The 26,268-nt window shown below is 50.2% G+C and overlaps 1 protein-coding gene across 2 annotated transcripts in view; it reads right to left on the bottom strand.

The window, feature by feature from the left end:
* The window catches only part of MAPKAPK3 (MAPK activated protein kinase 3), a 70,106-nt gene that overhangs the window by 10,404 nt on the left and 33,434 nt on the right, over positions 1-26,268 (bottom strand). The window contains exons 2-6 of one of the 2 annotated variants that reach the window (XM_073645144.1): positions 21,762-21,901; positions 13,627-13,691; positions 9,179-9,255; positions 5,476-5,602; positions 5,289-5,364 (exon numbers count right to left, since the gene is read on the bottom strand). In XM_073645144.1, the coding sequence (XP_073501245.1) occupies positions 5,289-5,364; positions 5,476-5,602; positions 9,179-9,255; positions 13,627-13,691; positions 21,762-21,901 (485 nt within the window). Of the gene's footprint in view, positions 1-5,288; positions 5,365-5,475; positions 5,603-9,178; positions 9,259-13,626; positions 13,692-21,761; positions 21,902-26,268 lie in introns of both variants that reach the window. The other variant, XM_073645143.1, reaches the window with a different exon arrangement.

The raw sequence follows: 26,268 nt of genomic DNA, 5'->3' as shown, positions 1-26,268 counted from the left end.
GACAGGTGAGAGGAGAGGTCAGAGGAGAAATCAGAGGAGAGGTCAGAGGACAGGTGAGAGGAGAGGTCAGAGGACAGGTGAGAGGAGAGGTCAGAGGAGAAATCAGAGGACAGATGAGAGGAGAGGTCAGGAGAAATCAGAGGACAGGTGAGAGGAGAGGTCAGAGGAGAAATCAGAGGACAGGTGAGAGGAGAGGTCAGAGGACAGGTGAGAGGAGAGGTCAGGAGAAATCAGAGGACAGGTGAGAGGAGAGGTCAGTGGAGAAATCAGAGGACAGGTGAGAGGAGAGGTCAGAGGACAGGTGAGAGGAGAGGTCAGAGGAGAGGTCAGGAGAAATCAGAGGACAGGTGAGAGGAGAGGTCAGAGGGCAGGTGAGAGGAGAGATCAGAGGAGAAATCAGAGGACAGGTGAGAGGAGAGGAGAGGTCAGAGGACAGGTGAGAGGAGAGGTCAGAGGAGAAAACAAAGGACAGGTGAGAGGAGAGGTCAGAGGAGAGGTCAGAGGACAGGTGAGAGGAGAGGTCAGAAGACAGGTGAGAGGAGAGGTCAGAGGAGAAATCAGAGGACAGGTGAGAGAAGAGGTCAGAGGAGAAATCAGAGGACAGGTGAGAGGAGAGGTCAGAGGAGAAATCAGAGGACAGGTGAGAGGAGAGGTCAGAGGAGAAAACAGAGGACAGGTGAGAGGAGAGGTGAGAGGAGAGGTCAGAGGACAGGTGAGAGGAGAGGTGAGAGGAGAGGTCAGAGGACAGGTGAGAGGAGAGGTCAGAGGACAGGTGAGAGGAGAGGTCAGAGGAGAAATCAGAGGACAGGTGAGAGGAGAGGTCAGAGGAGAAATCAGAGGACAGGTGAGAGGAGAGGTCAGAGGACAGGTGAGAGGACAGGTGAGAGGAGAGGTCAGAGGACAGGTAAGAGGAGAGGTCAGAGGAGAAATCAGAGGACAGGTGAGAGGAGAGGTCAGAGGAGAAATCAGAAGAGAGGTCAGAGGAGAAATCAGAGGACAGGTGAGAGGAGAGGTCAGAGGAGAAATCAGAGGACAGGTGAGAGGAGAGGTCAGAGGACAGGTGAGAGGAGAGGTCAGAGGACAGGTCAGAGGAGAGGTCAGAGGAAAGGTGAGAGGAGAGGTCAGAGGAGAAATCAGAGGAGAGGTCAGAGGAGAAATCAGAGGACAGGTGAGAGGAGAGGTCAGAGGAGAAATCAGAGGACAGGTGAGAGGAGAGGTCAGAGAAGAAATCAGAGGACAGGTGAGAGGAGAGGTCAGAGGACAGGTGAGAGGAGAGGTCAGAGGAGAAATCAGAGGACAGGTGAGAGGAGAGGTCAGAGGATAGGTGAGAGGAGAAATCAGAGGACAGGTGAGAGGAGAGGTCAGAGGACAGGTGAGAGGAGACGTCAGAGGACAGGTGAGAGGAGAGGTCAGAGGAGATGTCAGAGGACAGGTGAGAGGAGAGGTCAGAGGAGAAATCAGAGGACAGGTGAGAGGAGAGGTCAGAGGAGAAATCAGAGGACAGGTGAGAGGAGAGGTCAGAGGACAGGTGAGAGGAGAGGTCAGAGGACAGGTGAGAGGAGATGTCAGAGGACAGGTGAGAGGAGAGGTCAGAGGACAGGTGAGAGGAGAGGTCAGAGGAGAAATCAGAGGACAGGTGAAAGGAGAAATCAGGACAGGTGAGAGGAGAGGTCAGAGGACAGGTGAGAAGAGAGGTCAGAGGACAGTTGAGAGGAGAGGTCAGAGGAGATGTCAGAGGACAGGTGAGAGGAGAGGTCAGAGGACAGGTGAGAGGAGAGGTCAGAGGAGAAATCAGAGGACAGGTGAGAGGAGAGGTCAGAGGAGAAATCAGAGGACAGGTGAGAGGAGAGGTCAGAGGAGAAATCAGAGGACAGGTGAGAGGAGAGGTCAGAGGAGAAATCAGAGGACAGATGAGAGGAGAGGTCAGAGGACAGGTGAGAGGAGAGGTCAGAAGACAGGTGAGAGGAGAGGTCAGAGAACAGGTGAGAGGAGATGTCAGAGGACAGGTGAGAGGAGAGGTCAGAGGACAGGTGAGAGGAGAGGTCAGAAGACAGGTGAGAGGAGAGGTCAGAGGAGAAATCAGAGGACAGGTGAGAGAAGAGGTCAGAGGAGAAATCAGAGGACAGGTGAGAGGAGAGGTCAGAGGAGAAATCAGAGGACAGGTGAGAGGAGAGGTCAGAGGAGAAAACAGAGGACAGGTGAGAGGAGAGGTGAGAGGAGAGGTCAGAGGACAGGTGAGAGGAGAGGTGAGAGGAGAGGTCAGAGGACAGGTGAGAGGAGAGGTCAGAGGACAGGTGAGAGGAGAGGTCAGAGGAGAAATCAGAGGACAGGTGAGAGGAGAGGTCAGAGGAGAAATCAGAGGACAGGTGAGAGGAGAGGTCAGAGGACAGGTGAGAGGAGAGGACAGGTGAGAGGAGAGGTCAGAGGACAGGTAAGAGGAGAGGTCAGAGGAGAAATCAGAGGACAGGTGAGAGGAAAGGTCAGAGGAGAAATCAGAGGAGAGGTCAGAGGAGAAATCAGAGGACAGGTGAGAGGAGAGGTCAGAGGAGAAATCAGAGGACAGGTGAGAGGAGAGGTCAGAGGACAGGTGAGAGGAGAGGTCAGAGGACAGGTCAGAGGAGAGGTCAGAGGAAAGGTGAGAGGAGAGGTCAGAGGAGAAATCAGAGGAGAAATCAGAGGACAGGTGAGAGGAGAGGTCAGAGGAGAAATCAGAGGACAGGTGAGAGGAGAGGTCAGAGAAGAAATCAGAGGACAGGTGAGAGGAGAGGTCAGAGGACAGGTGAGAGGAGAGGTCAGAGGACAGGTGAGAGGAGAGGTCAGAGGAGAAATCAGAGGACAGGTGAGAGGAGAGGTCAGAGGATAGGTGAGAGGAGAAATCAGAGGACAGGTGAGAGGAGAGGTCAGAGGACAGGTGAGAGGAGACGTCAGAGGACAGGTGAGAGGAGAGGTCAGAGGAGATGTCAGAGGACAGGTGAGAGGAGAGGTCAGAGGAGAAATCAGAGGACAGGTGAGAGGAGAGGTCAGAGGAGAAATCAGAGGACAGGTGAGAGGAGAGGTCAGAGGACAGGTGAGAGGAGAGGTCAGAGGACAGGTGAGAGGAGATGTCAGAGGACAGGTGAGAGGAGAGGTCAGAGGACAGGTGAGAGGAGAGGTCAGAAGACAGGTGAGAGGAGAGGTCAGAGGAGAAATCAGAGGACAGGTGAGAGAAGAGGTCAGAGGAGAAATCAGAGGACAGGTGAGAGGAGAGGTCAGAGGAGAAATCAGAGGACAGGTGAGAGGAGAGGTCAGAGGAGAAAACAGAGGACAGGTGAGAGGAGAGGTGAGAGGAGAGGTCAGAGGACAGGTGAGAGGAGAGGTCAGAGGACAGGTGAGAGGAGAGGTCAGAGGACAGGTCAGAGGACAGGTGAGAGGAGAGGTCAGAGGACAGGTGAGAGGACAGGTCAGAGGAGAAATCAGAGGACAGGTGAGAGGAGAGGTCAGAGGAGAAATCAGAGGACAGGTGAGAGGAGAGGTCAGAGGACAGGTGAGAGGAGAGGACAGGTGAGAGGAGAGGTCAGAGGACAGGTAAGAGGAGAGGTCAGAGGAGAAATCAGAGGACAGGTGAGAGGAGAGGTCAGAGGAGAAATCAGAGGAGAGGTCAGAGGAGAAATCAGAGGACAGGTGAGAGGAGAGGTCAGAGGAGAAATCAGAGGACAGGTGAGAGGAGAGGTCAGAGGACAGGTGAGAGGAGAGGTCAGAGGACAGGTCAGAGGAGAGGTCAGAGGAAAGGTGAGAGGAGAGGTCAGAGGAGAAATCAGAGGAGAGGTCAGAGGAGAAATCAGAGGACAGGTGAGAGGAGAGGTCAGAGGAGAAATCAGAGGACAGGTGAGAGGAGAGGTCAGAGAAGAAATCAGAGGACAGGTGAGAGGAGAGGTCAGAGGACAGGTGAGAGGAGAGGTCAGAGGACAGGTGAGAGGAGAGGTCAGAGGAGAAATCAGAGGACAGGTGAGAGGAGAGGTCAGAGGATAGGTGAGAGGAGAAATCAGAGGACAGGTGAGAGGAGAGGTCAGAGGACAGGTGAGAGGAGACGTCAGAGGACAGGTGAGAGGAGAGGTCAGAGGAGATGTCAGAGGACAGGTGAGAGGAGAGGTCAGAGGAGAAATCAGAGGACAGGTGAGAGGAGAGGTCAGAGGAGAAATCAGAGGACAGGTGAGAGGAGAGGTCAGAGGACAGGTGAGAGGAGAGGTCAGAGGACAGGTGAGAGGAGATGTCAGAGGACAGGTGAGAGGAGAGGTCAGAGGACAGGTGAGAGGAGAGGTCAGAGGAGAAATCAGAGGACAGGTGAAAGGAGAAATCAGGACAGGTGAGAGGAGAGGTCAGAGGACAGGTGAGAAGAGAGGTCAGAGGACAGTTGAGAGGAGAGGTCAGAGGAGATGTCAGAGGACAGGTGAGAGGAGAGGTCAGAGGACAGGTGAGAGGAGAGGTCAGAGGAGAAATCAGAGGACAGGTGAGAGGAGAGGTCAGAGGAGAAATCAGAGGACAGGTGAGAGGAGAGGTCAGAGGAGAAATCAGAGGACAGGTGAGAGGAGAGGTCAGAGGAGAAATCAGAGGACAGATGAGAGGAGAGGTCAGAGGACAGGTGAGAGGAGAGGTCAGAGGACAGGTGAGAGGAGAGGTCAGAGGACAGGTGAGAGGAGAGGTCAGAGGACAGGTGAGAGGAGAGGTCAGAGGAGATGTCAGAGGACAGGTGAGAGGAGAGGTCAGAGGAGAAATCAGAGGACAGGTGAGAGGAGAGGTCAGAGGAGAAATCAGAGGACAGGTGAGAGGAGAGGTTAGAGGACAGGTGAGAGGAGAGGTCAGAGGACAGGTGAGAGGAGAGGTCAGAGGACAGGTGAGAGGAGATGTCAGAGGACAGGTGAGATGAGAGGTCAGAGGACAGGTGAGAGGAGAGGTCAGAGGAGAAATCAGAGAACAGGTGAGAGGAGAGGTCAGAGGAGAAATCAGAGGACAGGTGAGAGGAGAGGTCAGAGGACAGGTGAGAGGAGAGGTCAGAGGAGAAATCAGAGGACAGGTGAGAGGAGAGGTCAGAGGACAGGTGAGAGTAGAGGTCAGGGGACAGGTCAGAGGACAGGTGACAGGAAAGGTCACAGGACAGGTGATAGGAGTGGTCAGAGTACAGGTGAGAGGTCAGGTTAGAGGACAAGTCAGGTCGGCAGCTGTTGCTGTCACCCAGCTTTCCCAGATGCTGATAGACCTGAGGGCGCACAGGTGGATAAGTGGCACCGAATGGGAAGCGACACAGGACTTACAGGATGTACATGATGACCCCCAGAGACCACATGTCACATGACTTGTCATACTTTTCTGGACCCAGAACTTCAGGAGCTGCGGAGAGGAGAAAAGGCATTACAATGTGTCCATGGCTGGAGCAGTACGACTGACACCCAGAAATCCTCCGCCGCCCTATATACGCCCTCCCCGCCCCTCTGCACTCACCCACATAGTACGGGGTGTAGCACGGCGTCTGCAGCGCGTTCTGAACGGTCGTCTCCTTGGAAAAGCCAAAATCTGTGATCTTCAGCTCCGCGTTACTGTCCTTAGACGTGTAGAGGAGATTCTCAGGCTGTAAATCCAGGGGCAACAGTCAGTAAAGATCACCGGCCGTCAGTAAGAACAGTCAGTGCCAACACCGGATCACAGGCCATCAGTAAGAACAGCCAGTGACGACACCGGATCACAGGCCATCAGTAAGAACAGCCAGTGACGACACCGGATCACAGGCCGTCAGTAAGAACAGCCAGTGACGACACCGGATCACCGGCCGTCAGTAAGAACAGTCAGTGCCAACACCGGATCACAGGCCATCAGTAAGAACAGTCAGTGACGACACCGGATCACAGGCCGTCAGTAAGAACAGCCAGTGACGACACCGGATCACCGTCCGTCAGTAAGAACAGTCAGTGACGACACCGGATCACCGGCCGTCAGTAAGAACAGTCAGTGACGACACCGGATCACCGGCCGTCAGTAAGAACAGTCAGTGACGACACCGGATCACCGGCCGTCAGTAAGAACAGTCAGTGACGACACCGGATCACCGGCCGTCAGTAAGAACAGTCAGTGACGACACCGGATCACCGGCCGTCAGTAACAACAGTCAGTGACGACACCGGATCACAGACCGTCAGTAAGAACAGCCAGTGACGACACCGGATCACCGTCCGTCAGTAAGAGCAGTCAGTGACGACACCGGATCACCGGCCGTCAGTAAGAACAGTCAGTGACGACACCGGATCACAGGCCGTCAGTAAGAACAGTCAGTGACGACACCGGATCACCGGCCGTCAGTAAGAACAGTCAGTGACGACACCGGATCACCGGCCGTCAGTAAGAACAGTCAGTGACGACACCGGATCACCGGCCGTCAGTAAGAACAGTCAGTGACGACACCGGATCACCGGCCGTCAGTAACAACAGTCAGTGACGACACCGGATCACCGGCCGCCAGTGACAACAGTCAGTGACGACACCGGATCACAGGCCGTCAGTAAGAACAGCCAGTGACGACACCGGATCACCGGCCGTCAGTAAGAGCAGTCAGTGACGACACCGGATCACCGGCCGTCAGTAAGAACAGTCAGTGACGACACCGGATCACCGGCCGTCAGTAAGAACAGTCAGTGCCGACACCGGATCACCGGCCGTCAGTAAGAACAGTCAGTGCCGACACCGGATCACCGGCCGTCAGTAAGAACAGTCAGTGCCGACACCGGATCACCGGCCGTCAGTAAGAACAGTCAGTGCCGACACCGGATCACCGGCCGTCAGTAAGAACAGTCAGTGCCGACACCGGATCACCGGCCGTCAGTAAGAACAGTCAGTGACGACACCGGATCACCGGCCGTCAGTAAGAACAGTCAGTGACGACACCGGATCACCGGCCGTCAGTAACAACAGTCAGTGACGACACCGGATCACCGGCCGCCAGTAACAACAGTCAGTGACGACACCGGATCACAGGCCGTCAGTAAGAACAGCCAGTGACGACACCGGATCACCGGCCGTCAGTAAGAGCAGTCAGTGACGACACCGGATCACCGGCCGTCAGTAAGAACAGTCAGTGACGACACCGGATCACCGGCCGTCAGTAAGAACAGTCAGTGCCGACACCGGATCACCGGCCGTCAGTAAGAACAGTCAGTGCCGACACCGGATCACCGGCCGTCAGTAAGAACAGTCAGTGCCGACACCGGATCACCGGCCGTCAGTAAGAACAGTCAGTGCCGACACCGGATCACCGGCCGTCAGTAAGAACAGTCAGTGCCGACACCGGATCACCGGCCGTCAGTAAGAACAGTCAGTGACGACACCGGATCACCGGCCGTCAGTAAGAACAGTCAGTGCCGACACCGGATCACCGGCCGTCAGTAAGAACAGTCAGTGACGACACCGGATCACCGGCCGTCAGTAAGAACAGTCAGTGACGACACCGGATCACCGGCCGTCAGTAAGAACAGTCAGTGACGACACCGGATCACCGGCCGTCAGTAAGAACAGTCAGTGACGACACCGGATCACCGGCCGTCAGTAAGAACAGTCAGTGACGACACCGGATCACAGGCCGTCAGTAAGAACAGTCAGCGCCGACACCGGATCACCGGCCGTCAGTAACAACAGTCAGCGCCGACACCGGATCACCGGCCGTCAGTAAGAACAGTCAGCGCCGACACCGGATCACCGGCCGTCAGTAAGAACAGTCAGCGCCGACACCGGATCACCGGCCGTCAGTAAGAACAGTCAGCGCCGACACCGGATCACCGGCCGTCAGTAAGAACAGTCAGCGCCGACACCGGATCACCGGCCGTCAGTAAGAACAGTCAGCGCCGACACCGGATCACCGGCCGTCAGTAAGAACAGTCAGCGCCGACACCGGATCACCGGCCGTCAGTAAGAACAGTCAGCGACGACACTGGATCACCGGCCGTCAGTAACAACAGTCAGCGACGACACCGGATCACAGGCCGTCAGTAAGAACAGCCAGTGACGACACCGGATCACCGGCCGTCAGTAAGAGCAGTCAGTGACGACACCGGATCACAGGCCGTCAGTAAGAACAGTCAGTGACGACACCGGATCACCGGCCGTCAGTAAGAACAGTCAGTGACGACACCGGATCACCGGCCGTCAGTAAGAACAGTCAGTGACGACACCGGATCACCGGCCGTCAGTAAGAACAGTCAGTGACGACACCGGATCACCGGCCGTCAGTAAGAACAGTCAGTGCCGACACCGGATCACCGGCCGTCAGTAAGAACAGTCAGTGCCGACACCGGATCACCGGCCGTCAGTAAGAACAGTCAGTGCCGACACCGGATCACCGGCCGTCAGTAAGAACAGTCAGTGACGACACCGGATCACCGGCCGTCAGTAACAACAGTCAGTGCCGACACCGGATCACCGTCCGTCAGTAACAACAGTCAGTGCCGACACCGGATCACCGGCCGTCAGTAACAACAGTCAGTGCCGACACCGGATCACCGGCCGTCAATAACAACAGTCAGTGCCGACACTGGCAGTCAGTAAGAACAGTCAGTGACAACACCGGATCACCGGCCGTCAGTAAGAACAGTCAGTGACGACACCGGATCACCGGCCGTCAGTAACAACAGTCAGTGACGACACCGGATCACCGTTCGTCAGTAAGAACAGTCAGTGCCGACACCGGATCACCGGCTGTCAGTAGCAACAGTCAGTGCCGACACCAGATCACCGTTCGTCAGTAACAACAGTCAGTGACGACACCGGATCACAGGCCGTCAGTAAGAACGGTCAGTGCCGACACCGGATCACCGGCTGTCAGTAGCAACAGTCAGTGCCGACACCAGATCACCGTTCGTCAGTAACAACAGTCAGTGACGACACCGGATCACAGGCCGTCAGTAAGAACAGTCAGTGCCGACACCGGATCACCGGCCGTCAGTAACAACAGTCAGTGCCGACACCGGATCACCGGCCGTCAGTAACAACAGTCAGTGACGACACCGGATCACCATCCGTCAGTAAGAACAGTCAGTGACGACACCGGATCACCGGCCGTCAGTAAAGATGGCGCCTGTCAACACTACAGTCTGCACCATCCATGTCAGGGCGGCCCCCTCCTCGGGCCCCTGGCTGCAGGGGCCACCGCTATGGCTCCTACCTTCACGTCCCTGTGGGCGATGTTCAGCTCGTGCAGATGGCGGATCGCCATCCCGATGTCTCTCATGATTTCAGAGGCTTCTGGAGAAAAAGAAGAAAACTCAGCTCTGCCGGGGAAACTGTGTGAGGAGGAAGAGGCAACGTCTTCTTTATACTTTTGATCACTGAAATCTGTAAAAATACTGAAATAATTCTATCACCGGCAGGTTTTTCACCTACGCTGACTCCATGGGCTTTTTCTTGCTCCGTACTTTGACCCTTTTGCGTGACCTTTGGTGGATGATTTTGGTCTCTATGATTGGTTAGAAATTTATATATGCTGTGCTGCGATTGGCTGCTGTGGGCAGAGAAGATTTTCTTATCCCAGATTCCAAAGAGTGTGGTGGTGTCCATAGCGTCCAATCAGAGCACAGCTTTCATTTTACCTCAGCAGTATAAGAACTGAAAGCTGCACTGTGATTGGTTGCTATAGGGAGCAGAGGCAGATTTTCATTTAGTCATAGTTCCTATTAGTGTGGTGGTGTCCATAGCGTCCAATCAGAGCACAGCTTTCATTTTACCTCAGCAGTATAAGAACTGAAATCTGCACTGTGATTGGTTGCTATAGGGAGCAGAGGCAGATTTTCATTTAGTCATAGTTCCTATTAGTGTGGTGGTGTCCATAGCGTCCAATCACAGCACAGCTTTCATTTTACCTCAGCAGTATAAGAACTGAAAGCTGCACTGTGATTGGTTGCAATTTTCTTTTAGAGTTGATAAGAGTGTGGCGGTGCGCTGCTCACCACGATTCCTTTCAGTATTTAGTAGTTAATGATACACCGGGACCTCCTGTCAGCTATTCGCCCTGTGCCTCACGGTCCAGGAATACCGGGTCCCTTCACCTCCGGAGAAACCTGAAGATCCACCCGATTCAGAACATGAAGAGCAGGATTCTGACGAAGACTTTCACGCTGGTCCCAACGAGCCACAGCTTTTTTTCACAGCTCGAATTAAATGATTTAGTCAGGGACTTGGACCTTCCTAAACATTCTGCAGAATGGAAAACATCCTGCTAGCTCCTGGTTCCTGTATTTCATGGTACAGAAGCAAAGAAAAGGATTTCCTTCCATACTTTTCTCAAGACGGTGCTCTAGTGTATTGCAATGACGTTCCTGGGCTGATGGAAAGATTTAACATTGAGTACAATGTGAGCGAGTGGAGACTCTTTATTGATTCATCAAAAAAAAAAGTCTGATAGCTGTGCTACTGCACAATGGCAGCGCGTATGCTTCAGTGCCTGAAGGGAATTCTGTGCACTTGAAGGAAAGATATGAGAATTTAGACTTCCTTCTCAAGAAACCTAACTACAAGGATCAAGGATGGTCAATATGTGGTGATCAGAAAGTTCTCTCTTTGCTCCTTGGGCAGCAAGGAGGATACACAAAGTACCAAAGTTTTTTGTGTAAATAGGACAGCCGGGATAGGACTCATCACTGGAGCCAAAAAAATTGGCCAACGAGAACATCTTTGCAATCTGGACTCAAGAACATAGTTGCAGAAAGTTTAGTTGATCCCACTAAAGTTCTCCTGCCACCACTCCACATTAAGCTTGGACTGCTGGAGCAGTTTGTGAAAGGTCTACCGAAAGAAGGAGAGACTTTTAAGTAACTGTGCACCGAGTTTCAGGGACTGTCCGAAGCGAAACTGAAAGAAGGCATTTTTTTGGATTCGGATATTCGGAAACTCATGAAGGTCGACGTGTTAAAAACAAAAATGAAAGCTGTTGAGAAAAGGGCTTGAGTTTCTTTTAAAGAAGTTGTTTAGAAATTTCTAGGTAATAACAAACATCCAGAATTTAAGTCCATCGTAGAGAACATGCTGAAATGTTTCAAAGCGTTGGGTTGTGTGGTGAATTTGAAGTTACATTTTTTACATTCCCTTTTGGACTTTCCTGAAAACCTTGGTGCTGATAGCGAAGAACAAGGAGAACTATTTCATCAGGATACCAAGGTAGATGGAACGTCAACATGATGGGGACTACTGCTGGATGCTTCACAGAGAAGATCCACAGGCCTGCTATAAGAAAAAAAAGGATCAGGAGAAGATCCGCAGGCCTTCTATAAGAGAAAAGAGATCAAGAGAATATCTGCAGGCCTTCTATAAAAGAAAAGGGATAAAGAGAAGATCCGCAGGCCTTCTGTAAGAGAAAAGGGATTAATAGAAGATCCGCAGGCCTTCTATAAGAAAAAAAGGATCAGGAGAAGATCCACAGGCCTTCTATAACAGAAAAGAGATCAGGAGAAGATCTGCAGGCCTTCTATAAGAGAAAAGGGATCAAAGGAGATCCGCAGGCCTTCTATAAGAGAAAAAGGATAACAAGAAGATCCGCAGGCCTTCTATAAGAGAAAAGGGATCAGGAGAAGATCCATAGGCCTTCTATAAGAGAAAAGGGATCAGGAGAAGATCCGCATGCCTTCTATAAGAGAAAAGGGATCAAGAGAAGATCCGCAGGCCTTCTATAAGAGAAAAGGGTTCAGGAGAAGATCCGCAGGCCTTCTATAACAGAAAAGGGTTCAGGAGAAGATCCGCAGGCCTTCTATAAGAAAAAAAGGATCGGGAAAAGATCCGCCAGCCTTCTATAAGAAAAAAAAGGATCAGGAGAAGCTCAGCAGGCCTTCTATAAGAGAAAAGGGATCAGGAGAAGATCTGAAGGCCTTCTATAAGAGAAAAGGGATCAAGAGAATATCTACAGGCCTTCTATAAAAGAAAAGGGATAAAGAGAAGATCCACAGGCCTTCTATAAGAGAAAAGGGATAAAGAGAAGATCCGCAGGCCTTCTATAAGAGAAAAGGGATCAGGAGAAGGTCCGCAGGCCTTCTATAAGAGAAAAGGGATCAAGAGAAGATCCGCAGGTCTTCTATAAGAGAAAAGGGATCAGGAGAAGATCCGCAGGCCTTCTATAAGAGAAAAAGGATCAAGAGAAGATCTGCAGGCCTTCTATAACAGAAAAGGGATCAAGAGAAGATCAGCAGGCCTCGATAAGAGAAAAGGGATCAGGAGAAGATCCCCCAGGCCTTCTATAAGTAAAAAAGGATCAGGAAAAGATCCGCAGGTCTTCTATAAGAGAAAGGGGATCAGGAGAAGGTAAGCAGACCTTCTATAAGAGAAAAGGGATCAAGAGAAGATCCGCAGGCCTTCTATAAGAGAAAAGGGATCAAGAGAAGATCCGCAGGCCTTCTATAAGAGATCATGAGAAGATCTGCAGGCCTTCTATAAGATAAAAGGGTTCAGGAGAAGATCCGCAGGCCTTCTATTAGAGAAAAGGGTTAAGGAGAAGATCCGCAGGCCTTCTATAAGAAAAAAAGGATCAGGAGAAGATCTGCAGGCCTTCTATAAGAGAAAAGGGTTCAGGAGAAGATCCGCAGGCCTTCTATAAGAGAAAAGGGTCCAGGAGAAGATCCACAGTCCTTCTATAAGAGAAAAGGGTTCAGGAGAAGATCCGCAGGCCTTCTATAAGAGAAAAGGGTTCAGGAGAAGATCCGCAGGCCTTCTATAAGAGAAAAGAGATGAAGAGAATATCTGCAGGCCTTCTATAAAAGAAAAGGGATAAAGAGAAGATAAGCAGACCTTCTATAAGAGAAAAGGGATAAAGAGAAGATCCGCAGGCCTTCTATAAGAGAAAAGGGATCAGGAGAAGGTCCGCAGGCCTTCTATAAGAGAAAAGGGATCAAGAGAAGATCCGCAGGTCTTCTATAAGAGAAAAGGGATCAGGAGAAGATCCGCAGGTCTTCTATAAGAGAAAAGGGATCAAGTAAAGATCTGCAGGCCTTCTATAAGAGAAAAGGGATCAAGAGAAGATCCGCAGGCCTTCTATAAGAGAAAAGGGTTCAGGAGAAGATCCGCAGCTTTGAAGAGAAAAGGAAAAGGTGCAAGAATTAATTTCCAATGAAGTTGCAGAATGAATGTTCAGTAGATTTTTATATATAATATTGTGCACATTTTTGGCTACAATAAAGATTTTCCTTGTTCATCTCGCTTGTACATAAATTCATGCGCGTTTTGTGCAAAATCCATACGTGATGGTTAAAACTAGAAGAGTTTAATCAAATCAGAGCACAAGAAACATAAGGATCAGTCATTGGATTTGAAAAAATATTCATAAACCCAAATTTTGCATACCTGTGTAATCATTAAGACTCTAAGATCTCTGCTTGCATCAGTCCTGACCTTGTCCTGCGCACACAGCTGATGCCGTTACAGTGTATCAGTGTGGACACTCCAGGCTGAGAACTGCCACCTACACTGATACACTGTAACAAGCTCTCAGCTGCGTGCACAAGACCAAGCCAGGATAATCCTGAAATATAAATGTTCCTATTCAGTGACAGCAAACCGTGATCTTGAAAATAGTGAAATGTAACACATAGATTAGGCCGAGTACTGACCCAATCCCCAGAATGATGGCCTCACCTCGCTCAGTGAACGCCTGGTCCCCCCTCTTCTGGATCCGGGTGAAGAGCTCTCCGCCCTGCATGCTGTGTACAAAATACGGGAAACGCAGTGAGCAGCAGGCGAGAAACCAAGATAACGCTGCTGTAAAGTGAGCTGCTGTAAAGAACTGCCCGCCACCACAGGGGGCAGCAGCGGTTCCTCCCCATTACTGGATGTTGGAGGTTATGATACTGAGGATGGGAGTCACTTTCCTGATCTTACGCTGCTTTTCCGCTATTCTTCTAGTGCAACATTGTGTTATTACGTCACGTTCCATTATACAGTTATTACATTACTTCACATTTCACAGCGGCTTGTATCGTCACATTACACGATCTGATGATTATTGTATCTCGCTGTTATTTCACATGATACGAGTGATATTACCTAGCATTGTATCCTAAGCGTGTGCTGCGGTATTATTATATTATAGTGTCATGACATTGCGACATATTTATCATACTTATCATCGGCTTATGTCGTCACAGTATACGGTATTATGTCTGTCGCTATCAGTGTTATTCTACGCTGCGTCTCTATAGCGCGGGTCGCACAGTATACGGTATTATGTCTGTGGCTATCAGTGTTATTCTACGCTGCGTCTCTATAGCGCGGGTCACACAGTATACGGTATTATGTCTGTCGCTATCAGTGTAATTCTACGCTGCGTCTCTATAGCGGGAGTCACACAGTATACGGTATTATGTCTGTGGCTATCAGTGTTATTCTACGCTGCGTCTCTATAGCGCGGGTCGCACAGTATACGGTATTATGTCTGTGGCTATCAGTGTTATTCTACGCTGCGTCTCTATAGCGCGGGTCACACAGTATACGGTATTATGTCTGTCGCTATCAGTGTAATTCTACGCTGCGTCTCTATAGCGCGGGTCACACAGTATACAGTATTATGTCTGTGGCTATCAGTGTTATTCTACGCTGCGTCTCTATAGCGCGGGTCACACAGTATACGGTATTATGTGTGTCGCTATCAGTGTTATTCTACGCTGCGTCTCTATAGCGCGGGTCACACAGTATACGGTATTATGTCTGTGGCTATCAGTGTTATTCTACGCTGCGTCTCTATAGCGCGGGTCGCACAGTATACGGTATTATGTCTGTCGCTATCAGTGTTATTCTACGCTGCGTCTCTATAGCGCGGGTCACACAGTATACGGTATTATGTCTGTCGCTATCAGTGTTATTCTACGCTGCGTCTCTATAGCGCGGGTCGCACAGTATACGGTATTATGTCTGTGGCTATCAGTGTTATTCTACGCTGCGTCTCTATAGCGCGGGTCGCACAGTATACGGTATTATGTCTGTCGCTATCAGTGTTATTCTACGCTGCGTCTCTATAGCGCGGGTCACACAGTATACGGTATTATGTCTGTGGCTATCAGTGTTATTCTACGCTGCGTCTCTATAGCGCGGGTCGCACAGTATACGGTATTATGTCTGTGGCTATCAGTGTTATTCTACGCTGCGTCTCTATAGCGCGGGTCGCACAGTATACGGTATTATGTCTGTGGCTATCAGTGTTATTCTACGCTGCGTCTCTATAGCGCGGGTCGCACAGTATACGGTATTATGTCTGTCGCTATCAGTGTTATTCTACGCTGCGTCTCTATAGCGCGGGTCGCACAGTATATGGTATTATGTCTGTGGCTATCAGTGTTATTCTACGCTGCGTCTCTATAGCGCGGGTCGCACAGTATACGGTATTATGTCTGTCGCTATCAGTGTTATTCTACGCTGCGTCTCTATAGCGCGGGTCGCACAGTATACGGTATTATGTCTGTCGCTATCAGTGTTATTCTACGCTGCGTCTCTATAGCGCGGGTCACACAGTATACGGTATTATGTCTGTGGCTATCAGTGTTATTCTACGCTGCGTCTCTATAGCGCGGGTCGCACAGTATACGGTATTATGTCTGTGGCTATCAGTGTTATTCTACGCTGCGTCTCTATAGCGCGGGTCGCACAGTATACGGTGTTATGTCTGTCGCTATCAGTGTTATTCTACGCTGCGTCTCTATAGCGCGGGTCACACAGTATACGGTATTATGTCTGTGGCTATCAGTGTTATTCTACGCTGCGTCTCTATAGCGCGGGTCGCACAGTATACGGTGTTATGTCTGTCGCTATCAGTGTTATTCTACGCTGCGTCTCTATAGCGCGGGTCGCACAGTATACGGTGTTATGTCTGTCGCTATCAGTGTTATTCTACGCTGCGTCTCTATAGCGCGGGTCACACAGTATACGGTATTATGTCTGTGGCTATCAGTGTTATTCTACGCTGCGTCTCTATAGCGCGGGTCACACAGTATACGGTATTATGTCTGTGGCTATCAGTGTTATTCTACGCTGCGTCTCTATAGCGGGAGTCACACAGTATACGGTATTATGTCTGTCGCTATCAGTGTTATTCTACGCTGCGTCTCTATAGCGCGGGTCGCACAGTATACGGTATTATGTCTGTGGCTATCAGTGTTATTCTACGCTGCGTCTCTATAGCGCGGGTCACACAGTATACGGTATTATGTCTGTGGCTATCAGTGTTATTCTACGCTGCGTCTCTATAGCGCGGGTCGCACAGTATACGGTATTATGTCTGTGGCTATCAGTGTTATTCTACGCTGCGTCTCTATAGCGCGGGTCACACAGTATACGGTATTATGTCTGTGGCTATCAGTGTTATTCTACGCTGCGTCTCTATAGCGGGGGTCGCACAGTATACGGTATTATGTCTGTGGCTATCAGTGTTATTCTACGCTGCGTCTCTATAGCGCGGGTCGCACAGTATACGGTATTATGTCTGTCGCTATCAGTGTTATTCTACGCTGCATCTCTATAGCGCGGGTCGCACAGTATACGGTATTATGTCTGTCGCTATCAGTGTTATTCTACGCTGCGTCTCTATAGCGGGGGTCACACAGTATACGGTATTATGTCTGTGGCTATCAGTGTTATTCTACGCTGCGTCTCTATAGCGCGGGTCACACAGTATACGGTATTATGTCTGTGGCTATCAGTGTTATTCTACGCTGCGTCTCTAAAGCGCGGGTCGCACAGTAGACGGTATTATGTCTGTCGCTATCAGTGTTATTCTACGCTGTGTCTCTATAGCGCGGGTCACACAGTATACGGTATTATGTCTGTCGCTATCAGTGTTATTCTACGCTGCGTCTCTATAGCGCGGGTCGCACAGTATACGGTATTATGTCTGTGGCTATCAGTGTTATTCTACGCTGCGTCTCTATAGCGCGGGTCACACAGTATACGGTATTATGTCTGTGGCTATCAGTGTTATTCTACGCTGCGTCTCTATAGCGCGGGTCACACAGTATACGGTATTATGTCTGTCGCTATCAGTGTTATTCTACGCTGTGTCTCTATAGCGCGGGTCACACAGTATACGGTATTATGTCTGTCGCTATCAGTGTTATTCTACGCTGCGTCTCTATAGCGCGGGTCACACAGTATACGGTATTATGTCTGTCGCTATCAGTGTTATTCTACGCTGTGTCTCTATAGCGGGGGTCACACAGTATACGGTATTATGTCTGTCGCTATCAGTGTTATTCTACGCTGTGTCTCTATAGCGCGGGTCACACAGTATACGGTATTATGTCTGTCGCTATCAGTGTTATTCTACGCTGCGTCTCTATAGCGCGGGTCACACAGTATACGGTATTATGTCTGTGGCTATCAGTGTTATTCTACGCTGTGTCTCTATAGCGGGGGTCACACAGTATACGGTATTATGTCTGTCGCTATCAGTGTTATTCTACGCTGCGTCTCTATAGCGGGGGTCACACAGTATACGGTATTATGTCTGTCGCTATCAGTGTTATTCTACGCTGTGTCTCTATAGCGGGGGTCGCACAGTATACGGTATTATGTCTGTGGCTATCAGTGTTATTCTACGCTGCGTCTCTATAGCGGGGGTCACACAGTATACGGTATTATGTCTGTCGCTATCAGTGTTATTCTACGCTGCGTCTCTATAGCGCGGGTCGCACAGTATACGGTATTATGTCTGTGGCTATCAGTGTTATTCTACGCTGCGTCTCTATAGCGCGGGTCACACAGTATACAGTATTATGTCTGTGGCTATCAGTGTTATTCTACGCTGTGTCTCTATAGCGGGGGTCACACAGTATACGGTATTATGTCTGTCGCTATCAGTGTTATTCTACGCTGCGTCTCTATAGCGCGGGTCACACAGTATACAGTATTATGTCTGTGGCTATCAGTGTTATTCTACGCTGTGTCTCTATAGCGGGGGTCACACAGTATACGGTATTATGTCTGTCGCTATCAGTGTTATTCTACGCTGCGTCTCTATAGCGCGGGTCACACAGTATACAGTATTATGTCTGTGGCTATCAGTGTTATTCTACGCTGTGTCTCTATAGCGCGGGTCACACAGTATACAGTATTATGTCTGTGGCTATCAGTGTTATTCTACGCTGTGTCTCTATAGCGGGGGTCACACAGTATACGGTATTATGTCTGTCGCTATCAGTGTTATTCTACGCTGCATCTCTATAGCGGGGGTCACACAGTATACGGTATTATGTCTGTCGCTATCAGTGTTATTCTACGCTGCGTCTCTATAGCGCGGGTCACACAGTATACAGTATTATGTCTGTGGCTATCAGTGTTATTCTACGCTGTGTCTCTATAGCGGGGGTCACACAGTATACGGTATTATGTCTGTCGCTATCAGTGTTATTCTACGCTGCGTCTCTATAGCGCGGGTCACACAGTATACGGTATTATGTCTGTGGCTATCAGTGTTATTCTACGCTGCGTCTCTATAGCGCGGGTCACACAGTATACGGTATTATGTCTGTGGCTATCAGTGTTATTCTACGCTGCGTCTCTATAGCGCGGGTCACACAGTATACGGTATTATGTCTGAGGCTATCAGTGTCATTCTACGCTGCATCTCTATAGCGGGGGTCACACAGTATACGGTATTATGTCTGTGGCTATCAGTGTTATTCTACGCTGCGTCTCTATAGCGGGGGTCACACAGTATACAGTATTATGTCTGTGGCTATCAGTGTTATTCTACGCTGCGTCTCTATAGCGCGGGTCACACAGTATACGGTATTATGTCTGTGGCTATCAGTGTTATTCTACGCTGCGTCTCTATAGCGCGGGTCACACAGTATACGGTATTATGTCTGAGGCTATCAGTGTCATTCTACGCTGCATCTCTATAGCGGGGGTCACACAGTATACGGTATTATGTCTGTCGCTATCAGTGTTATTCTACGCTGCGTCTCTATAGCGCGGGTCACACAGTATACGGTATTATGTCTGTCGCTATCAGTGTTATTCTACGCTGCGTCTCTATAGCGCGGGTCGCACAGTATACGGTATTATGTCTGTGGCTATCAGTGTTATTCTACGCTGCGTCTCTATAGCGCGGGTCACACAGTATACAGTATTATGTCTGTGGCTATCAGTGTTATTCTACGCTGCGTCTCTATAGCGCGGGTCACACAGTATACGGTATTATGTCTGTGGCTATCAGTGTTATTCTACGCTGCGTCTCTATAGCGCGGGTCACACAGTATACGGTATTATGTCTGTGGCTATCAGTGTTATTCTACGCTGCGTCTCTATAGCGCGGGTCACACAGTATACGGTATTATGTCTGTCGCTATCAGTGTTATTCTACGCTGCGTCTCTATAGCGCGGGTCACACAGTATACGGTATTATGTCTGTCGCTATCAGTGTTATTCTACGCTGTGTCTCTATAGCGCGGGTCACACAGTATACGGTATTATGTCTGTCGCTATCAGTGTTATTCTACGCTGTGTCTCTATAGCGGGGGTCACACAGTATACGGTATTATGTCTGTCGCTATCAGTGTTATTCTACGCTGCGTCTCTATAGCGCGGGTCGCACAGTATACGGTATTATGTCTGTGGCTATCAGTGTTATTCTACGCTGCGTCTCTATAGCGCGGGTCACACAGTATACGGTATTATGTCTGTGGCTATCAGTGTTATTCTACGCTGCGTCTCTATAGCGCGGGTCACACAGTATACGGTATTATGTCTGTCGCTATCAGTGTTATTCTACGCTGCGTCTCTATAGCGCGGGTCACACAGTATACGGTATTATGTCTGTGGCTATCAGTGTTATTCTACGCTGCGTCTCTATAGCGGGGGTCACACAGTATACGGTATTATGTCTGTCGCTATCAGTGTTATTCTACGCTGTGTCTCTATAGCGGGGGTCACACAGTATACGGTATTATGTCTGTCGCTATCAGTGTTATTCTACGCTGCGTCTCTATAGCGCGGGTCGCACAGTATACGGTATTATGTCTGTGGCTATCAGTGTTATTCTACGCTGCGTCTCTATAGCGCGGGTCACACAGTATACGGTATTATGTCTGTGGCTATCAGTGTTATTCTACGCTGCGTCTCTATAGCGCGGGTCGCACAGTATACGGTGTTATGTCTGTCGCTATCAGTGTTATTCTACGCTGCGTCTCTATAGCGGGGGTCACACAGTATACGGTATTATGTCTGAGGCTATCAGTGTCATTCTACGCTGCATCTCTATAGCGGGGGTCACACAGTATACGGTATTATGTCTGTCGCTATCAGTGTTATTCTACGCTGCGTCTCTATAGCGCGGGTCACACAGTATACGGTATTATGTCTGTCGCTATCAGTGTTATTCTACGCTGTGTCTCTATAGCGGGGGTCACACAGTATACGGTATTATGTCTGTCGCTATCAGTGTTATTCTACGCTGCGTCTCTATAGCGCGGGTCGCACAGTATACGGTATTATGTCTGTGGCTATCAGTGTTATTCTACGCTGCGTCTCTATAGCGCGGGTCACACAGTATACGGTATTATGTCTGTGGCTATCAGTGTTATTCTACGCTGCGTCTCTATAGCGGGGGTCACACAGTATACGGTATTATGTCTGTCGCTATCAGTGTTATTCTACGCTGCGTCTCTATAGCGCGGGTCGCACAGTATACGGTATTATGTCTGTGGCTATCAGTGTTATTCTACGCTGCGTCTCTATAGCGCGGGTCACACAGTATACGGTATTATGTCTGTCGCTATCAGTGTTATTCTACGCTGCGTCTCTATAGCGGGGGTCACACAGTATACGGTATTATGTCTGTGGCTATCAGTGTTATTCTACGCTGCGTCTCTATAGCGCGGGTCGCACAGTATACGGTATTATGTCTGTGGCTATCAGTGTTATTCTACGCTGCGTCTCTATAGCGCGGGTCGCACAGTAACGTCACAGCATTTATCAGGTGAATCAGTAGAAATAATCCATATGGCAAAAAAAATCCATTAGAAACATTTAAAAAAAAAGTGCAAAACAGCAAAAAAGCTAAATACAAGATTTCCCAGAACAGCAAGATAAGTGTTGGGGTGAAAAATCCCCCCGATGTCATCAGCTACGACGGCAAAGCAGCCACAATAGAGAATCCAGCATAGGACCACCTGCATGGAGGGCGAAGGAAAACGGAGAATATACGAGGGTCCAAGATAATAAACCTGACAAGTCATCTAACAAGAAGTAATCTATCAATAAGTAATCCACTGATAAATAATCTACCAATAAATAATTTAGCAATAAGTAATCTACTGGTAAATAATCTACAATATGTAATCTACCTATAAGTATAATCTATTGATAAGTAATCTATAAGCAAGTAATCTACCAATAACTAATCTACCGACAAGTGATCTCCCAATAAGTAACACTGCATAAAATCTGGCAGTCAGCTTGTGACGATACTCGTGAGCCTCTTCACCCTCTTTGGCTATTTATATTATAGTTATTACGTCTTTGTTACATCACATGACATATGTTACATTGTATTATTGGTGATGACGGTGTTATACAGAGGTTACATTGTATTACTGGTGATGACGGTGTTATACAGAGGTTACATTGTATTACTGGTGATGACGGTGTTATATCGCTCCGTCGCTGTGCGTTATACATTATGTGACGTCATTACTGTATAGCCGCAGTTCACACTACGTCCCGCTGTACGGTGCAGTTATGACATCGCTGTGATATTGCAGCATTATCGGCGCCGTTCTCACCACTCCATGACGATGAGCAGACATCGCTTCCCTCTGTGGATGTTTTCATACACGTCCAGCACTGACACGATGTGTGGACCCCCTGACGCCCTGGTGTGGTAATCCACCTCTCGCCGGGATTTGGGGCTGTCGTAAAGAATCTGGAGGACACAGAGAGAAGGTAAAGAGGATGAACCGGGAGGAATAACGTCACATCTTCACTCTGTGACTGACACAGTGTGCTGCAGCTTAAAGGGGAACTGCACATTACAATGATGAATACCCCCGAGGCTCCTCACAATCAATATCATCATGTTATTCAGGCGGAGAGCAATCTCAGAAATCACCAACCTTGGACACTGTAAACAATGTTTGTGTTTGGTTTCACACTCTCCTCTATAGTCCTCCACTTTCTACTAACCCTTCTAATCCCTGCACTAAATTGAACTCTTCATATCTCCCTCCATCCTCCCCATCCATCTCACCTCCTCCTCAGAACTATTCCTCAATATTCAATCCTGTGTCTCCACACACAGACAGCCACCTCATGCCCTCTCCTGCTCCCACCTGCTAACACTTTCCCTGCTCCTCCTCACTGCTGGCGATATCTCTCCAAATCCTGGATTTCCACACCACATCCCTACAGTCACTTCTACCTCTCATCCACGATCTAACACAAATTTCCGAAACCTCATGTGTATCTAACCTCATACACATCCGCCCAGCCCCCGCTTCCCCAGTCCCACTAACAGGAGCTCTATGGAACGCTCGCTGAGTCTGCAACAACCTTTCCTACATCCATGATCTTTTCATTACTAACAAACTTTACTTCCTCGCCATCACCGAACCCTGGCTCACCCCCTCTGACACGGTCTCTCCAGCTGCACTATCGTACGGTGGATTCCATCTTTCTCACACCTCCAGCCCCAGCGGCAAGCATGGCGGAGGAGTTGGTTTTCTCCTTTCAGATAACTGCTCTTTCACCCCAATTCCACTGCCACCCTCCGTTACCCCCCCTCTTTTGAGGTGCACGGTGGGCGCATCTACTCCCCCTCCAACCTCCAGCTGGCTGTCATTTACTGCCCCCAGGACCAGACACCACCTGGCTGCTTTTTTTTCCTTTTCGCCTACATCCCCACTATTATCTTGGACGACTTCAAGATCCCCATTGACACTTCCCACTCATCTGTCCCTAAGCTTCTATATCTCACTTCCTCCTTTGGCCTCGCTCAATGGTCTTCAGCAGCCACTCACAAAGGTGGCCACACTCTGGACCTCATCTTCACCCTCCTCTGTTTCCTATCTAACCTCGCTAACTCACCTCTGACTCTTTCTGATCACAACCTCCTCACATTCTCTACCCTCTCCTCTCCAGGGCAGTAATCCCCACTCCACAAACTTGAACACCCTCGCAGAAATCTCAAACACCTTGATCTACATTCATTCTCTGAATCCCTCCTCCCTTTTACAGACATAAGTTCCTTACACAATGCAGATGCTGCTGCCGCTTTATACAACACCACAATAGCTGCAGCTCTCAATTCGGTCGCCTTCCTCACACATACAAAAGCTCGCACAATCAACAGGCAACCATGGCACACCAGCCTGACTAAAGAACTGAGGCAGGCTTCCAGGGTTGCTGAGTGGAGATGGAAAGGATCCCACTCCAACGAGCACTTCATCACATTCTAACAGTCCCTCACTACTTTCAAGTCCACACTAACTGCAGCAAAGCAAACCTTCTTCTCATGTCTCATATCCTCCCTGTCTCACAACCCTAAACAGCTATTCAACACTTTCAGTTCTCTCCTCCATCCCCCAGCACCTTCTCCCTCTCCTCTCATCTCAGTTGAAGACTTTGCCTCATTCTTCAAGCAGAAGATTGATAACATCAGAGAAAGCTTTGGCCTACAACCCCCACAGCCCCTCATCATAACTACTCAGCCCTCCTCCTCCAAAACCAGCTTCTCCGCCATCACAGAAGTTCAACTTTCTGCTCTACTCTCAAGATCACATCTCACCACCTGTGCACTCGACCCGATTCTGTCCCACCCCATCCCAAAACGCACCACAGTCTTTACCCTAACCCTAACCCATCTCTTCAACCTATCACTAACTGGTGTTTTCCCCTCATGCTTTAAACATGCCTCCATCATACCCATCCTCAAAAAGCCCCCCCTTCCCCATCCTCAGCGTCTAGCTATCACCTCATATCACACCACACGTTCATCTTGAACTGTCCTCCCACCCACCTCTCCTCCCTCTTTGACCGCTTACAATCTGGCTTCCGACTGCATCACTCCACTGAAACTGCCCAGACTCACCAATGACCTACTAACCGCCAAATCAAAGCGGCACTACTCTGTCCTCCTCCTCCTGGACCTGTCCTCCTCCTCCTGGACCTGTCATCTGCCTTCAACACAGTGGACCATTCCCTCTTACTACAGATTCTCTCATCTCTTGGCATCACGGACTTGGCCCTATCCTGGATCTCCTCATACCTAACAGACAGGACATTCAGTGTCTCCCACTCACACACCACCTCCTCATCTCGCCCCCTATCTGTCGGTGTCCCCCAAGGTTCAGTTCTAGGACCCCTGCTCTTCTCCATCTACACCTTCGGCCTGGGACAGCTCATAGAGTCTCACGGCTTTCATTATCACCTCTATGCTGATGACACCGATCTACCTCTCTGGACCCGATATCAGCTCTCTACTAACCAGAATCCCACAATGTCTGTCCGCTATTTCATCCTTATTCTCTGCTAGATTTCTTTATCTTAACATGGATAAAACCGAATTAATCATCTTTCCGCCATCTCACTCAACCCGTTTCTGACCTATAAGTCAATGGCTGTCCACTCTCCCCAGTCCCACAAGCTCGCTGCCTCGGGGTAACCCTGGACTCTGATGTCTCCTTCACACCACATATCCAAGCCCTTTCCACTTCCTGCCGACCCCAACTCAAAAATATCTCCTGGATCCGCACATTCCTCAACCACGAATCTGCAAAAACCAGTGCACGCCCTCATCATCTCCCGCCTCGACTACTGCAACCTCCTGCCCTGTGGCCTCCCCTCTAACACTCTCGCACCCCTCCAATCTATCCTAAACTCAGCTGCCCGACTAATCCACCTGTCCCCCCGCTATTCCCCGGCGTCTCCTCTCTGTCAATCTCTTCACCGGCTCCCCATTACCCAGAGACTCCATTCACCCCTAACCCTGGCACACAAAGCCATCCACAACCTGTCTCCTCCATATATCTGTGACCTAGTCTCCCGGTACTTACCTGCACGCAACCTCCGAGGTTACATGTTATATGCCGGGGGTGGAGTGGGGGGGGCGAGGGGCCGGAGGTTACATGTTATACACCAAAGGGTGGAGTGGGGGGGATGAGGGGCCGGAGGGTATATGTTATATGCCGGGAGGGTGGTGTGGGGGGGGGCGAGGGGCCGGAGGGTATATGTTATATGCCGGGAGGGTGGTGTGGGGGGTGGCGAGGGGTCGGAGGTTTTATGTAATATGCCAGGGGGGGGTGAGGGGCCAGAGGTTATATGTTATATGCCGGGGGGGTGAGGGGCCGGAGGGTATATGTTATACGCCGGGAGGGTGGTGTGGGGGGGGGGGCGAGGGGCCGGAGGGTATATGTTATATGCCGGGAGGGTGGTGTGGGGGGGGGCGAGGGGCCGGAGGGTATATGTTATATGCCGGGAGGGTGGTGTGGGGGGTGGCGAGGGGTCGGAGGTTTTATGTAATATGCCAGGGGGGGGTGAGGGGCCAGAGGTTATATGTTATATGCCGGGGGGGTGAGGGGCCGGAGGGTATATGTTATACGCCGGGAGGGTGGAGTGGGGGGGGCGAGGGGCCGGAGGTTATATGTTATACGCCGGGAGGGTGGTGTGGGGGGGGGCGAGGGGCCGGAGGGTATATGTTATATGCCGGGGGGTGGAGTGGGGGGGGGCGAGGGGCCGGAGGGTATATGTTATATGCCGGGGGGTGCAGTGGGGGGGGGCGAGGGGCCGGAGGGTATATGTACTATGCCGGGGGGGGGGGGGGGGGGTGGAGTGGGGGGGTGAGGGGCCGGAGGTTATATGTTATACGCCGTGGGGTGGAGTGGGGGGCAAAGGGCCGGAGGTTATATGTTATACGCCTGGGGGGAGGGGGTGGGGACGAGGGGCCGGAGGGTATATATGCTGGGGGGCAGAGGTGGGGGGGCATGGGACTGAAGGGAAAACGGGAATTAATATGTGCCTCCTATACTTTCATTTGACTCCACCCAAATAATTTAGACACAATCCATCTCAATCTCACCTTTATTTATACCTATTGTACCCATAGATGTAAGAATCAGGTGACCCCGATGTATACTAGAGCCACCCGTCACTGATGACCCCAATATCCATTACTATAGGCGTAGATTACAATGTGTGAGCTCCACTTCCTCCTAGACGACCCCTTTAACTACGGGGAAATTGGGGTGCAGAGTTCCTGATGCCCAGAATTGCAGAGTAGAGGCGGTAAATCAGAGT

This window comes from Phyllobates terribilis, unplaced genomic scaffold (genome assembly GCF_046119375.1).
Source record: "Phyllobates terribilis strain yellow unplaced genomic scaffold, ASM4611937v1 Scaffold_8__6_contigs__length_399053987, whole genome shotgun sequence".
Classification (NCBI taxonomy): domain Eukaryota; kingdom Metazoa; phylum Chordata; class Amphibia; order Anura; family Dendrobatidae; genus Phyllobates; species Phyllobates terribilis.
The sequence above is the reverse complement of the archived record's forward strand: the minus strand, read 5'-3'. Positions and strand labels throughout refer to the sequence as shown.